The sequence below is a fragment of the Triturus cristatus genome, chromosome 4_1, assembly GCF_964204655.1.
Source record: "Triturus cristatus chromosome 4_1, aTriCri1.1, whole genome shotgun sequence".
NCBI classification, from domain to species: domain Eukaryota; kingdom Metazoa; phylum Chordata; class Amphibia; order Caudata; family Salamandridae; genus Triturus; species Triturus cristatus.
In genome coordinates this window covers 611366066-611382616 of record NC_140585.1, presented here as the reverse complement: position 1 = coordinate 611382616, position 16551 = coordinate 611366066, and the positions used below count along the sequence as shown (strand labels likewise).

The 16551-nt window shown below is 39.6% G+C and overlaps 1 protein-coding gene across 3 annotated transcripts in view; it reads right to left on the bottom strand.

The window, feature by feature from the left end:
- Positions 1-16551, bottom strand: part of PPFIA2 (PPFI scaffold protein A2) — a 1995062-nt gene that overhangs the window by 536562 nt on the left and 1441949 nt on the right. For all 3 annotated transcript variants that reach the window (XM_085652973.1, XM_085652974.1, XM_085652975.1), the window contains one exon: positions 11491-11621. In XM_085652973.1, the coding sequence (XP_085509099.1) occupies positions 11491-11621 (131 nt within the window). The remainder of the gene's footprint in view (positions 1-11490; positions 11622-16551) is intronic.

The window sequence follows — 16551 nt, the reverse complement described above, 5'->3', positions numbered from 1 at the left end:
AAGAGATTATGAAAATGGAAGCCGTGGATAAAATACAGCATGAAGGAATAACTATTATATTGACAGGCGAATTGAAAACTAAATTGGATTCTCTAGAGAAAAACATATCGAAAACAGCTGGTTTAGAAAAGAATCTTTATGTATGTATGAACTGTCGAGTAATTTTAAGACGTAATTTGAATGTAGAAAAAGGTTTAGTTAATGGAGCTATGGGTAAAGTTGTGGGTTTTGTTAATTACCAGAAAAAAGATGGAATTGAATTTTTAAAAATAAAATTTGATCAGATTGAAGAGGTTAAAGACATTAGTCGTTGTTCAGTTGGTTTTTTGCTTGTGAAAGACTTATATGTACGTTATAAGCAGTTTCCGTTTTCTCTAGCATATGCTGTAACTATTCACAAATCTCAAGGATTAACTGTAGATAGTGCTTTTGTAAACCTTGGATCTAGTGTGTTTAAAGAAGGTATGGCATATGTTGCTTTGTCACGAGTGAAAAAATGATCTGGTTTATTCATGATAGACTTTGATGACTCAAAAATTAGTGCTGATGCAAATTGTGTAAAGGAGTATAATAGATTAAGAAGAAGCTATGCTCCTCATTTAGGTCAGTATCCTGTGTTTGAAAAACGTGTTGTTTGTCGGAAAAGGAGAATTGAGAATATCTGTAATGAGGATGTACAGAAGAGAAAACAAAAGGAGAGTGATGTGATTGGAAGCAAAAAGAAAAAGGACAATGTTGAAGAGGTTGTTGGTTGTCATTTTGAAAATAGCTCTGGTGTCAACTGCTACGCTAATGTAGTGCTGAATGTTGTATTTTATCTTGAAAGTTTGCAAGAGCAGATAATACTAAATCATGAAAAAAGATTTTGTTCTCTGCTGAGTTTCCTTTATGAGAAGTTGAGTAATGATAAAACTAAAATAGAAAGTGCTTCTGATGTTAGAAATCTTTTAGATGTGTGTTCTGAATGTGCACAGTTTACACAAAATGTCCAGCAAGATGCACAGGAATTCTTAATGTATATGCTTATGGTACTGGAAGATGAAGGGGTAGAAATAGAAAATATGTTTGGTCTCTCTTATAAATGGGAACATTGTTGTGAAAACTGTATGCACTAATGTTGATTCTGAAAGGTTCATACATTTAACATTACCAGAGAGTAAATCAGTGACTTTTAGTAAATTAGTTAAAGATGCAAATCACAACATGGAATGTTCTCAATGTAAATCAGAAATGTTATCAACGTTATTTTTAAAGAAATATGGACAGTATATAATTTTAATGATGCAACGTTGTAGAGCTGATGGAACAAAATTGGACACTTTAATAAAGAAGTTTGTAGGAAATTAATTATCAATATCAGGAAAGACTTTTGTTGCAGTTGCAATAATTTTCCATGATGGACCTTCTATAACTTCTGGTCATTACACAGTTTATCTAAAATGTGAAAAAGGCTGGACACTGTGTAATGATTCTCAATTGATTTTCAAGCAACGTTTGCCTGCACAATTACCAAATTCCTACTTAATTTTTCTAAAACCAAAATTTTAGATACAAATTGCAGCATATGAAGAAACCATTATTTCGATTTTATAGGATTACCATTGGATATTTCACCTAAAAAGGATTTAAAAATTACAATTTGGCCTCATGGAAAGGTAAATGTTTCTATTGTGGACTTCTTTGACAGATATTATTTTGGTGTATGTGCTTAAGCAACAAGATTTACAGACGTTATTTATTGCAAATAGTTATTGTTCTTAGAAGATATTTTTAATATATATGTTACATTTCTATCAAGATATGTTTTACTGAGGATAGATTCAGGGATTTTTTAAACAATCTTTCAGATTGTTTATTTTTTTGCCCGCTGTTAAGTGATGAATACAATTGATATCACTATTTTCAGTGAAATTCAATATATTCTGAAAACAGCAAAAAAAGGGCAAAAAATTACTTTGTTACATATGAAAATATGTGTACTGTATTCTAAAATGTATTGTTAAATATTACTACTTTTTTTCTTTTTTTTCAGATCTAGAAAGAAAATTTAGGAAATTGAATCCATTTTTCTTGTAATTAAAAAAACCCATTTATTTCTAATTAAGTTATTTTGTTGGTCAGGTAAGTTTAAAATATCTGTATTTCTCACCCCTTCACTTTCATGCTCCCTTTTCTTCACTTCTCCTCACTCTGCTTTTCTCATTCCCCTTCCCTCTCTCTTCTTCCTTTACTGCTCTTTCGTAACTCCCTCACTCCTTCTCTACTACTCCCCTAGGTTTACTGCCTCCATCACTATTTTTCAACCATGTTTCTCTCACTGTCTCCATATGTCTCAGTCATTCTAACTGCCTTACTCCTTCTCAGTTCCTTGCTCTCTGTCTCTGTTTGTCTCTCTCCCTTTGTCTGTCTTACCCTTAATTTCCTTAACATCTCTGTTTCTACCACTTCTCCTCTCTCCATCACTCATTTTCCATCTATGTTAATTTTTTAACCTTCTCCGTCATTCTCCTTCCCTCACCTTCCCTAACTGTCACTATCCTTTACTCATAGTCACTCCTATTCTCCTACTTCACTTCCTCCTGTCTGTATCTCACACCCCTTCATCTTTTCACATTCTTTCCTTCACTCTCCCTCACTCTCCTTTGCTCATTGAAATCCTGACTCCCTTTCTCTCACTCCAGTTTCCTAAATCCCTCCATCCCCTCACTCCCCATCTCTCACTTTCCCTTACCCCCTTTTCTAATCCTCATACCCCTTATCTCACCATCACTCCACTTCTCTTACTTTCAATCCCTTTACCCTGCTGTACCTTCATCCGCTTCATCTATTACTCCCTTTTCCTATCTCTGTCCCTTACTCCCCTTTTCTCACTCCCCCTTCATCACTCTCCATTACTCACTGCCATTCCCTTACTCATTCACTCTTCTTACCTGTATCCTCTACCCTTAGTCCTTTTGTTGAAGTCAGTCTTTCACTTCCCTTTCATGACTGATCATACTTTCCTTTTCTCACTCATTCTGTCTGTCCTTTCCTCCTCTTCACTCAGTCATTTCAATCATTTCAATCATTCATGTATACACTACACATTCATTCAATAAAATTACAACACAGTATATTAGGAATATAGCTCTTCTTGGAGAAGTGAAGTGAGTTCTGAAAAGAACTGTTTTTTTGTCTTTCTTGTTTTGTATTTTTTTTTATAGTTTAACAATTTTGTATTTTTTTTGATTTTTTTAGAGCACCCAAAAAAACTGGTAATGAAAAACTGTTCAACAGGAACAAAAAAAAAATGAAAAAAAATATAGGCTGGAGCATGTGTGCTGCTGGATTCTGTTTTCAATCAAGTTAATACTGCTCTCACCGTAGCAAATAACAGCATTGCACACATTACAATGTATGTGCACCTTCTGGAAAAGGGGGCGGATGTCCAGTGGCCTGGTACACGGTGAATCTGCGGCCGCAGATGATGTGCTCGGCTGAGCAGGTGGAGGGTTGTCCCTTAGGGCTCTAGTTGTCTCTCGAGCATAAGGTACAGGATGCACTGTCTTGAAGTGCCTCAGCATTGAATAAATACTAAATGAGTATTTCTTGCTGGGATCTCCTCTGGATAAGACAGTTCCACAAATAGTGCATGTCACCTTCGGAGCATTCACCTTCTTTTGGCCCTCTGGAAAGGTGAAGAATTTCCAGATGAAAGAGTCTTTTTGTTTCGTCTTCCTTGGTGGCACCACAAAGGTCTCCTCCTCACTCCCTGAAGTAGACTGCTGTTCTGCCATTTTCCAGTAAAATTTCACTAGAGTAGCTGTTCAGCTCCTTGTCCCAGGAAATAAGAAGAAATAGTGAGGAAAGTGGGTGTGGTGTTTGAAGTTTCTAGAACAGAAACTACTATGAACCAATGAAAAGTGTTGTTTCGTAATCACATGACTTGCCGTGCGCGCACGGTGCTCGCACGTATGCGCGCACCGTGCGCGCACGGTGCACGCACGGATCAGAAATGAATTACTTTTAACCCGATTTCTAAAACATGAAAAGGAGGCAGGGAAGACACTCTCTGACCCCCTAGACCTTCTCAGGGGGTCTCTAAAGGACCTCGTAAATAAAAAAAAAACATTTCCTTCAATAAAAAAAAATTGCCGGTGCGCGCACGGTGCTCGCACGCATGCACGCACGGTGCACGCATGCATCAGAAATAAATTACTTTTAACCCGATTTCTAAAACATGAAAAGGAGGCAGGGAAGACACTCCCTAGCACCCTAGACCTTCTCAGGGGGTCCCTAAAGGACCTCGTAAATCGAAAAAAAACATTTCCTTCAATAGAAAAAATTGCCTGTGCGCGCACGGTGCGCTCACCGTGAAAAACCCTTAAAAAGAAAAAAAACATTTTAAACTGTTTATAAGTTTATAGAAGATATTAACTATGCTGTTCAACTTTATCCAAATTCAAAAAAAAAGAGCTGAGCCATTCCATATTACAGGATACAGTCAATCTAACTATATACATAGGTAGTTTATTGTAAAATAAATATAGAAAAAATATAATACTACATACATAAATTAGTATTTAAAAAACCTTACAAATTCACCAAAAAAAACATAGGTTTCACACATGTTATAGTTAGAAATTAGCATTTAAAAAACCTTGAAAATTCACTGAAAAAACCATAGGTTTCACACACGTTATAGTTAGCTGGACATTTCACTCGTACAAAACCATTGAAATTCCCACGTTATAGTTAGTTCAGCTAACTATAACTCGCGCGACCGCAATCCACTGCTGATAACGTCACATATTACATCACTCATGACATGGTCAGTGACATCACTCATGACATCACTCATGACATCACTCATGACATCATCCTTGTGTAAGAGTGGCAGACCTCCTCTTATCCTAATACAAACTTTGATACACACATTGAAAAATACAAACTAAAGTTTTGACAACTATAGAGATACCAATACCAGTTAGAACAACGTATTCAGTAATTCCAAAATCTACATACACATCCACTCATTCATCAACATTTCTATATAGTCACTCATACATGTACTCAGTCATCATATGTACTCATACACCTATACATCCTGTTACACACCTACACTCATACATAGAGTTACTCACACACATACTCACACATGCAAATAAACATCCATTTATTTGCATATACAGCTATACACACACCACTACACTTACTTCTTCAGAAACGTACACATACTTACTCTCTAAAACAATCACTTATAGAAACACATACTTATTTATACAGGAACTCTTCCAATCTCTCACTCTCATATATCCTCACTTATATACATCAATACTCACATATACTAGTTTAAAACATATGGACTTACTCATAAAGACACTATTGAGACAGTCATTCACTCTCTTACTCACCCATACACACACTCATCCACCCATACTGTCCTGCTCACATAGTGTCTTCAAAACACATACAAACAGTGAGTCACTCATTCATGCATCTATACGCTAAGTAACATCCCCCACTGAACCATACAGACACTCATACTGATACTCTAAAAATGAACTAATAACCCATATACACACTCATGTAGCTACTCACCAACCCATGCAGCCACTTATACACAAAGTGAGACACTGATACAGATATTTAAATATTTAAACATTACTCACTAATACTTGTATTCACTAAGATACTGTTAATAAGTCAGTTATACAATTAATTTTACCAAAAAAACCCATCCATTTAGACACTTATTTACCCATTTATTCTTCCATTAACCTTTAGATATACTTATATAAAAAATATTTATTTTTCAGAAAGACACACATTCACTGGATGATGTCATCAGTGATGTCATCAGTGATGTCATCAGTGATGTCATGAGTGATGTCACTGACCATGTCATGAGTGATGTAATATGTGACGTCATCAGCAGTGGATTGCGGTCGCGCGAGTTATAGTTAGCTGAACTAACTATAACGGGGGAATTTCAATGGTTTTGTACGAGTGAAATGTCCAGCTAACTATAACGTGTGTGAAACCTATGGTTTTTTCAGTGAATATATATATATATATATATATATATATATATATATATATATATATATATATATATATATTACATATACATAAATATATATATCAAAGCTCCAGGGTTCCCACCTGTGGAGAAGCACTCTGACATCCACTGCAGCAACCTTCATGAGGTAAAAACCGGATTGGCGGGCAGATCCAGTTCACAGCATGTCTGTCGATTCACGCCTGATGCGTTTCATGCTCATTGCATTGCATATATATATATATATATATATATATATACATGCCAACTCACCACACAGCGAATGCTGCACAATGCGCACACCCCTTCTGCAATGATACACCAGTCCAATAGATTCCTGGGTTAATTTATTGCATATCAAGGTTACAAGCCGACAAAAACCCGACGCGTTTCGGCGTCTTACACTCCTTGATCACGGGTGAGGCAATAAAGTTTTGTGGCCATATTTAAACAAACAAAACATTACATGCAAAGTCCTGTGCATGTGACACAAACTATAAATACAAACAAAGTACAATTATTGAGCTAGTTTCCTACTCTTAACAGTTCGGCCATTTTAAAGTGGTGTTACCAAAACACTCCAAGGTATAAATACCCCTCTCTCATTATATTTTCAATTAGATTTTCAATTTATAGATTGTGATGCCACTATATAATTCATAAAACTATATACATGAATACGCAAAATATATACCATTGTGTAATTCCTGATCCAGATAACAATGAAACAATAAACAAAAAGGACATAATATATTGACTAGTGTCATTTTCCAATATAAACCTATACATGCATGTTGGTATTAATTAATATGGTTTCTTCTCCATGGCATTACGTTCCACATACAATGTGATAAATAAATACATGATGTTCATTAACGTCCCTTCATCCTGTACAGCAATGCAAATATATGCAAAATATAAACATAACATGTGTATATATATATGCTTACAGTAAACAGTCATCATGAATGGTGACCTTATTCAGGACAACATCGACCAAAAATGACTGTTTACTGTAAACATTTATATACATATGCTATCTTTTGCATATATTTGCCAACTTTAGAAATTTTATGAAAAAAAAACAAAGGTTACAAGGAATTTATAGGTAGGAAACAGAATTTAAAAAATCCTTAGAAATTCACTGAAAAAACCTTAGGTTACAGGGATATATAGTTCGGCTCAGATTTCACTCGTACAAATCCATAGAAATTCAGCAATTAGAGTTACCTGAGGTAATGATAAATTCTGCCCCAGCAATGCACTGCTTATGATCGCACAAATTACATCAATCATGACATGGTCAGTGATACCACGGATGACACTACTGATGAAATCTCAAATGACAACACTGAGTATATCATCCCGTGACTGTAAGTGATTTGTAAATGTTTCTGGGACTTAAAGATATATACTAAACTACAGCATAAGATAAATTACTTTTCTTTCTGCACTAGTAATTAGTTATACTATTTCTAACACATCCCATTTGTGTGACTGTATCAGTGTGTGAGTGGATGTCTAAGTGGCTGCATGGGAGTATGAGTGGCAGTGTGGATGTGTTAGTGGGTATGTGAGTAGCTGTATTGGTGAGTGAGTGGCTATGTGAGTGACCATGTTGAAGAATGTGTGGGTCTGTGAGAGGATGTGGGGGTCTGTGAGTGGATGTATGGGTGAGTTAGTGGCTTTGTGAGTGGCTCCATAGGTGTGTTAGTATAATTGTGAGTAACCCTGGGCGTAGTTTGCGAAGTAGCGCTACGCGTAGCTACGCGAAGTGCACTTCGCACTATGCGTGCTACGTGTAGCTTCGCAAACTGCGTAGTGCACTGTGCAAGATGCTATTCACACTGATTGCACAGTGCGGACAAGCATCCGGCACTGTACAATCAGTGCAAACTACATCTTGCACTGTGCAAGCGGTCGTTTTCTGCCGCTCGAGTAGATTTCTACTCGAGCGGCAGCTTTCTCAACGCGGACTGGTAGATTCTCATTGCAAGCGGTCGCTCCCGCGTTGAGAAGCTCACCGGGAGGTTTATTTTCCACGCTCGCATTCGGCAACTTGATGTTGCTGATGGCGAACGAGGAAAATGTCTTGCCGGGATGTCATTTTGCTTGCTCGCGGTCGCCAACTTGATGTTGAGGACCCCGAGCAAGCAAAAAATGACCACTGCACTACTCTACGCTATGCTATGCGTGTCTGCACTGTGCTACATGCAATTCGTGTAGTGCGAAGTAGCGCAAACTTCGCAAACTACGGGAGCGTAGCGTAGTGCTTTGCCCAGGCTTAATTGTGAGTGGCTGCATTGGTGACTGAGTGGCTGTGTGAGTGGCTGTATGGGTGAGGGAGTGAGTGTGTGAGTGGCTTTATGGGTGAGTGAGTAGCTGTTTAAGTGTGAGTATAGGTAAGTAAGTAGGCGTGAGTTGGTATATTGGAGAGTGACTGTGAGTGGCTGTAAGGGTGAATGAGTGGGTGTGTGAGTGGTTGTAAGGATGTGTGAATGGATATACAAGTGGTTATGTGGTTGTGTGAGTGGCTGTATGGTGAGTGAGTGGCTGTGTCAGTGGCTGTATGGTAAGTGAGTGGCAGTGTGAGTAGGTTTATTGGTGAGTGAGTGGCAGGGAGAGTGGCTGTATGGGAGAGTATGTCTAAGTACCTGTATGGGTGAGTGAATGTGTGAGTTTCTCAATGGGTATGTGTCTGTATTTCTGCAAGACTGGATGTGTGAGTAGCTATATTGGCAAGTGAGCAGATGCATGAGTGGCTGTATGGGTGATTTAGTAGGTGTGTGAGTGGCTGTATGGGTGAGTGGATGTATGAGTGGCTCTAAGAATAAGTGATTGGTTGTGTGAGTACTGGTATGGGTCTGTGAATGGGCATGTGAGGGGTTGGGTGGCAGTGGGAGTGGGTGTATGGGAGGTTATATGGGGGTGTGAATGGGTACCTGAGGGGTTCTGTGGATGATGTCATCAGTGAGATCATTTGAGATGTCATGAGTGATGTCCCTGACCAGGTCATGAGTGATGCAATATGTACAGTCTTAAGCAGTGCAGTGCAGGGGCGTAAGTTATAGTTAGCTCAGGTAACTATAACTTCTGAATTTCTATGGTTCTGCCTGAGCCAAATCTGAGCCTAACTATAATGTCCCGGTAACCTTTGTTTTTTTCAGTGACTTTCTAAGGTTTTTTTTTAATTCGATTTCCTAACTATAACATCCCTGGAACCTTTGGTTTTTTAAATGAATTTCTAATGTTTTTACAATTTTATTACCTAACTGTATCCTGTAACCTTTTAGAGTGAGTGTGTGACTGAGTGCATGAATGTCTCTGTGGGTGTGTAAGTGTATGAGTATCTCAATATGTATGAGTGTCTGGGTGGGCCTGGGATTGGCTACGTAAGTGTCTCATTGGGTGTGTGAGTGGGTGCATGACTGTCTCAGTGGGTGCATGAGTGTCTGAGTGGGTCTGTGAGTGAGTTTGTGAGTGCGTCTGTCAGTCTTTGAGTGACCACATGAGTGTCTGAGTGGGTCTGTGAGTGTGTGCATCAGTCTGTGAGTGGATCTGGGTGTGTGTGTGAGTTTCTGAGTGGGTCTGTGAGTCAGGCATGAGTCAAAGAGTAGATCTGCAAGTAGGTGAGAGAGTATGAGTGATTCTTTAATTGGGTGCATGGGTGTCTGAATGGTTCTGTGAGTGGGTGTGAGAGTGTCTGATTTGTTCTGTGAGTGGGTGCATGAGTGTCTGGGTATGTTGTGCTCATTTCACACTCGTTGTCTGCCTTTTCTGCTACCTTCTGACCTTTATTTTACCTCTTTCTGCTTGTTTCTGACCTTTATTTTGCCTCTTTCTGCTTGTTTCTAACCTTTATTTTACCTCTTTCTGCTCGTTGCTGGTCTTTATTTTGCCTCTTCTGCTCTTTTCTGGCCTTTATTTTGCCTCTTTCGGCTAGTTTCTGACCTTTATTTTGTCTTCCTCCTCGTTTCTGACCTTTATTTTGCTTCTTTCTGCTCGTTTCTGACCTCTATTTTACTTCTTTCTGCTTGATTCTGAACTCTATTTTGCCTCATTCTGCTTGTTTCTGATCTCGGTTTTGCATCTTTCTGTTCCTTGTGGCCTTTATTTTGCCTCTTTCTGGCTGGTCCACACAAATAGACTAAAGGTGAGGGAGAGAGAGTCAGATTTTCATCAGAATGCCTCTATTACACCTCAGTTGTATGTACATGTACTAGGTGTTCACATACCGCATTGTATTAAGTACGACTGATTGACAAGAGTCCTCATGTGTCCGTGACAGATATTACATGCTATCATTGATGACGTCCTTAGGAAGGAGGTGAAAAGTAGAATAAGACCACAACTGTATTAAAATGAATATCTTATGTTGACATTGTTGCAGTCAATGTATATCACAAAACAAAGCATGATAGGTAATATGTTCTTTGAGAACAGATGTTTTTAATATAAAATGAATTTATGCTGAAAGAGTGATGGTGTGAGTACAGAAAAGGAGTGAGGAAAATTATTCATTTTTTATACACGCTTGAAAGTATGATTTGATGTGGATATATATGATTCGTATAGAACTAATAAATGGTTTGAGAAAGTATGTATGTATATGTAGTCTAGTATACACAAGACATAAGGGGCAATGCTCATAAAGGGAAGGAGGGGCAGCCCTTCTAATCAAAAGTGTATAACTGTATCTTCACATTCAGTACTAATATATCTGGTAGGTGCATGTACTAGTTGAGTATAGATTAAGAAAGGAAAAATAATTCACTTAAAAATAGAATTTTGTCCAGACAATACTCAAGGCCCTGTTAGGATTTACATAGTACTACTTACTATAGATTTAATGGCAAACCATATGGGCGATACTGCCATTGTGCTCTTGTTAACTGTGGACATCTACTGGACTAGAAAGTAGTTTTGAATTGTGTACTGGACAGTTTAGCAACACAACCATATTAAGGATACTACACTTGTCTTGTCCTAAGGATGCCAGGGAAGAATAGCGGATTCCAATGATTTGCGTTGTTTTCAGCAATATTGAAAATCTGAGGATAACCCCTTTTTAAAAGCCTTGGAATGCTGTGCTATATCTGTACAATAAATGTGGCAACCTATTTTATTTAGATGCTAAATACACTGTTAATATTTCATACAAATTATTATATACAGATGTTTTAACTGTGTAATTGCACTAGTAAATTTAAAATAGTTCTATTCACACACACTGATTTACATTCATCTAACTCATTGGTGAATCTTTGAAATGTCAGTCTATAATTAATACAACCTTTCCAAGTAACTTGCTAAGGTGCACAGCTATGGCAGTGTATATGTCTTGCAATGTTTCCCTTCCCTTGCCAATGTTAGATATTGTGTGAAGCAGACATAATGTACCCATTACAGTTCCAAATGTCCATGATACACTTTGTAATTGAAAGACTTACCCTCTGGAGTCATTGTGATATGAAGAGGGCAACGTGTGAGTCATCCTGGTACCTCTGGGAGTAGAAGGCGGAGAGGTTTCACATTTTATTGTGGCTTTGTCTTCACGTCCATCCTCTTCAACTATTGCAATCTAGGATGGATGAGGCAGGTGTTTTTATACAATGTATTGTAGAATACGGGAAATACAGAAGATTACAGAGATGATTATCAACTTAGAGAATATGTTTTGTGCCAGCAGCAGAATATAGAAACCCATCTGGAACAAGCAATGCTCCTTTTACTCTTAAAAACGAGTGGCAGAAAACCAAACCTCAGGCCTTCGGCTGATCTTGTATGTTTCCACAATATTCTAAGAAGAACCAAAAACAGAGAATATACCCCCCTTTCTGTCTACTAGCCAACAAACATACCTATAGCATTGGTGGTAAAGACGCTGATGATATAACCTGTTTGTTTCTCTAAGGGGACTGATTCATGTATGTAGTCTTATTGCATGTTTGTACCCCCTGCACAACTGAGGTGTGTAAATAGGCCCTTTGTGCCACTAGTACTATCATTGGCAGAAAATGGAGGCAGGTGTGAACACCCTTCCAAACTCTCTATTCATGGTGCAGTCAAAACCAAAGATGTTTGAATCTGTTTATTATGAGTCTGGGTACAATTTTGTAATACATAGAGACCTTAGACTATGCTGCAGTGCCTACTTGTTGGAAAGTGGGTCTCTAGTTGACAGAGGCATGCACTGTCAAAGTAGGGACCACTACTCTAGTCTGGGTCAGATACACACCCTAAATTAACTTTTGCTCACCCCCTGGTAGCTTGGGACAGAGTCAGGTTTAATTTAAGAGGCAATCTGTAAAATATTTGTGCAACACTTAATACAGTAAAACAGTGAAAACACCAAACAAAAATAATCTACACCAGGTTGGAAAAATAGAACTTAGTCTAATAAATAAAACGAGACCAAAACAACAAAAATCCAATGAGTAGATCCTGAGAAATGCAATTTCAAAGATTTCGGTTATTGCACAACAGTGCAAAGCGCCCACTGTAGCTGTCTGGTCACGCAGAACAGGGACAAAGTCACAAGTTCAGGTCTACTGCGATGGACAGCGAGCCAGCTACAGGGACCCACCTGATCCCGCTGAACACAGTACCTTAAATCCTGGTGGTGGTCTGTGCGGCATTGCTTTATGAGTCTTCACAGTGGTTCTAATAAGGACCAGAGAGGGCAGAGCACCCTAGGCCCACTCCCAAGGGTCCAGGACTGGGGTGGTACCACCTGGCAGGGCAGACTCACAGATGGCACAGTATAGGTTCAGAAGCAGGTTAGTTGGAAGTCTTGTGTGTCCCTGAGACTTCAGAAAACAGGAGACCGGTCAGCTGGCCCTTGGATTAACTCTGGGTTCTGGGTTATAGAGATTCAAGTCCAATCCATCCCACTACCAGGTAAGGGGGCATCAGGCACATGTCAGCACAGCAAAGCAGAAGCCCAGCAACATAGCAGTCCAGCAGAGTGGCAGTCCTTTCAGCAGCACCAAATTCCTTCTTCCTAGCAGAGTATCCACAGGCCCAGAAGTGTAGGGAAGTGTACTGAAGTGGTGGTGTCTGAGGTCCGGTACTTATACTTTGCTGAAGGTTGGGAGAAGCTTCTAGACAGTGGCTTTCAAGTGCAGGGAATCCTTTTCTTCCCCTGCCCTGGCTCCAAGCTGGCTAGAGTGACAGCACCGGGTCGTTAGGCACTTTGTGTGGAGACAGGGCATAGCCTATCCAGGTGCAAGTTGGGCTGTGCTTAGCTCCACCCCCATCAAACCAGGTCATGGCCCATTAAGGCAAATCTAGCCACACCTAGCTCCCATCTAGAGAGAATGCACAATGGCCAGCTGTCACTCAACTCAGATGTGTATTCAGAGATAGGCAATAGGCACAGAATGTTTAAGTAAGAAAATGCCAACTTTCTAAATGTGCAATTTTCATACTTGCAACTTAAAATCTAACTTTACTATAAGTTGTGATTTTAAATTGTGGGTTCAGAGACAAATCTCGCAAAGTTAATCTTTTCTCAATTGGGAATTACACTTATAAAGTGTAATAAGGTAATCCCAATTTTAACCTATGGAAGGGATACACCTTGCAGTAGTGAAAAACTAAGTTTTTCACTTCCTGGACATGTAAAACTTAAAAGTACATGTCCAACTTTACAATCCACATTGCCCTTGAGGGTGGCTTATATGTATTCAAAATGGAAGTTTAGGCTTGTCAAGAGGGTTATCTTGCCAGGTCTACATGGCTTTTTTTTTTTTGTATATAACAACAGGAGTATAACCCATATACCACGTTGAGAGGTGGGTAGGTATGTAAGAAAGAGCAACAATTCTCAACAGGTATTATTACGCTAGACAATTAAAATTGTATGTCCAAGACATCAGACCGGAAGGAAAAAGGAAGACTCTTTGAAGAATTTTAAAGAATGTATTTAAGTCAAAACATCATTTAAGCGTCATTCGTGGAAACACGAGAAAGTAATTTTACAGTTGTATCAGCACTGTAGAAATGCATATTTGAAAAAACACAATAACAACCCAAATTGCACTTGGTGCTGGATGTGAAGGTGAAAGTGGCGACACAAGTGACAATTGTGAAAAACAGCGACGGCGGCGCAAGAGAAGTGACAAATAATGTACAGTGAGAACAATTTATATAAAATATACTGTGGTCGAGGAAATAAATTGACTATTTTTGGTAGTTCAAGACAATCGTTTGAAAGGAGAAAACCACAGGAGAAATGTTGCGCGATTAATGGCGCTGAACGGTCGACGGCGTTTCGATCCTCTAGGTTAGGATCATCTTCAGGACCGGGTTGTTTGATTTACAAACGGTGCTGTACAGGGGGCAAGAACAGGAGGACGTAAGGACAGAGAGGGGGAAGGTATGAGAAGAGGGAAAGGAATTAACCTGAGGGGGCGTCGGACAATAACGTAGGAGGGTCCGCATCAGAAGGAGAGCGTTGTGTGCTGCAATTAAAGGGGGATCGCTTCTCATTGGCCTTTGTATTTAGGAGTACCCCTGACGGGACCTGGCTAAACCCCGAAGATCCTTTGACCGCCCGGCGACGTTCATCCACAGACGCGCCCCGCGTCTCTAGATTAACTTGACGACCACCACCAGGTAACCCTCACTCCGGTTCGCTTGAACCTCGTCCCCCGTTCATCCTTCCTTCACCCTAACCTTATCCTCTGTCCCCCTTTAATTGCAGCACACAACGCTCTCCTTCTGATGCGGACCCTCCTACGTTATTGTCCGACGCCCCCTCAGGTTAATTCATTACTTCCTTACTCCACCTCGCCCTTTCCTCTTTTTCTCCCCTTTACCTCGCTTTTTTCAAATACAACTCGCCTTGCACTCGGGCCCATTGTGGTCCTTTCCCTCTTCTCATACCTTCCCCCTCTCTGTCCTTACGTCCTCCTGTTCTTGCCCCCTGTACAGCACCGTTTGTAAATCAAACAACCCGGTCCTGAAGATGATCCTAACCTAGAGGATCGATACGCCGTCGACCGTTCAGCGCCATTAATCGCGCAACATTTCTCCTGTGGTTTTCTCCTTTCAAACGATTGTCTTGAACTACCAAAAATAGTCAATTTATTTCCTCGACCACAGTATATTTTATATAAATTGTTCTCACTGTACATTATTTGTCACTTCTCTTGCGCCGCCGTCGCTGTTTTTCACAATTGTCACTTGTGTCGCCACTTTCACCTTCACATCCAGCACCAAGTGCAATTTGGGTTGTTATTGTGTTTTTTCAAATATGCATTTCTACAGTGCTGATACAACTGTAAAATTACTTTCTCGTGTTTCCACGAATGACGCTTAAATGATGTTTTGACTTAAATACATTCTTTAAAATTCTTCAAAGAGTCTTCCTTTTTCCTTCCGGTCTGATGTCTTGGACATACAATTTTAATTGTCTAGCGTAATAATACCTGTTGAGAATTGTTGCTCTTTCTTACAGGTCTACATGGCAGCATGAAACTGTACATGCAGTCTCTGCTTTGGCAGCCATGAGACATTGTTAAAGGACTACTTAAGTGGGTGGCACAATCAGTGTTATAGGCCCACTAGTAGCATTTAATTTACAGGCCCTTGGCACATGTAGTGTACCTTACTAGGGACTTATAAGTAAATTAAATATGCCAATTGTGGTTAGGCCCATGTTAAACATTTTAAATAGAGAGCACATGCACTTTAGCACTGGTTAGCAGTGGTAAAGTGCCTAGAGTCCTTAGGCTAACAAACAAATTCAGTAAAAAGTGGAGGAGGAAGGCAAATGTTTGGGGGTGACCCTGCAGAAAGATCCCTGTCTAACACCTACTGTAGCACAATGCATTGGCACAAAGCTAGTGCTTTGTTTATGTTTATATGTGTATAGATTTGGTTTCTATAAACTGCAAACCTAGCCATAAATATGTGGAACACTGTACTGGGGCAAATGTAGAGATACAGTAGACTAGTGACTGGAGACATAGCTGGGTTTCAGGAGACATGAACTGTTCCTGAACCCTGATGTGTTCTTTAAAGTGGTTGCATCATCAGCGCTTTTCTAAATTAGAGCAAGGTTGGGCAGTCCTGATGGATGCAGGGATGGTATTCCATATACTGTATTTATGGATTGAGAAGAATTGGGGATTAGTTATTTCATTTATGCATTTCTTTGCTTCCAAGCTGATGGTGAGCTGGTAAAAGGTGTTCTGGGAGTCACCGCAGAAGGTAAGCTTATCAGCCAGATACGTGGAGATTCTGGTCGTGAAGGCTTTGTATGTGATGCAGCTGCTTTGAAGATGGTGTGAGCTGGCAGAAAAGCCACGGTTGCCATGGGAGCTAAATTTCATGGCTGACTGGCCTTCCCTCTTTGCAGAAGAAAGGGGAGGACCCCAGCATGGACATCAATTCACCAAAATGCCAGAGGTAGCACAAGTGACATTTTACACCCTTTGACCTTCGCTCACACATACATGTATATAAACACACACACGTACACACACTCTCTCACATAAACCCAC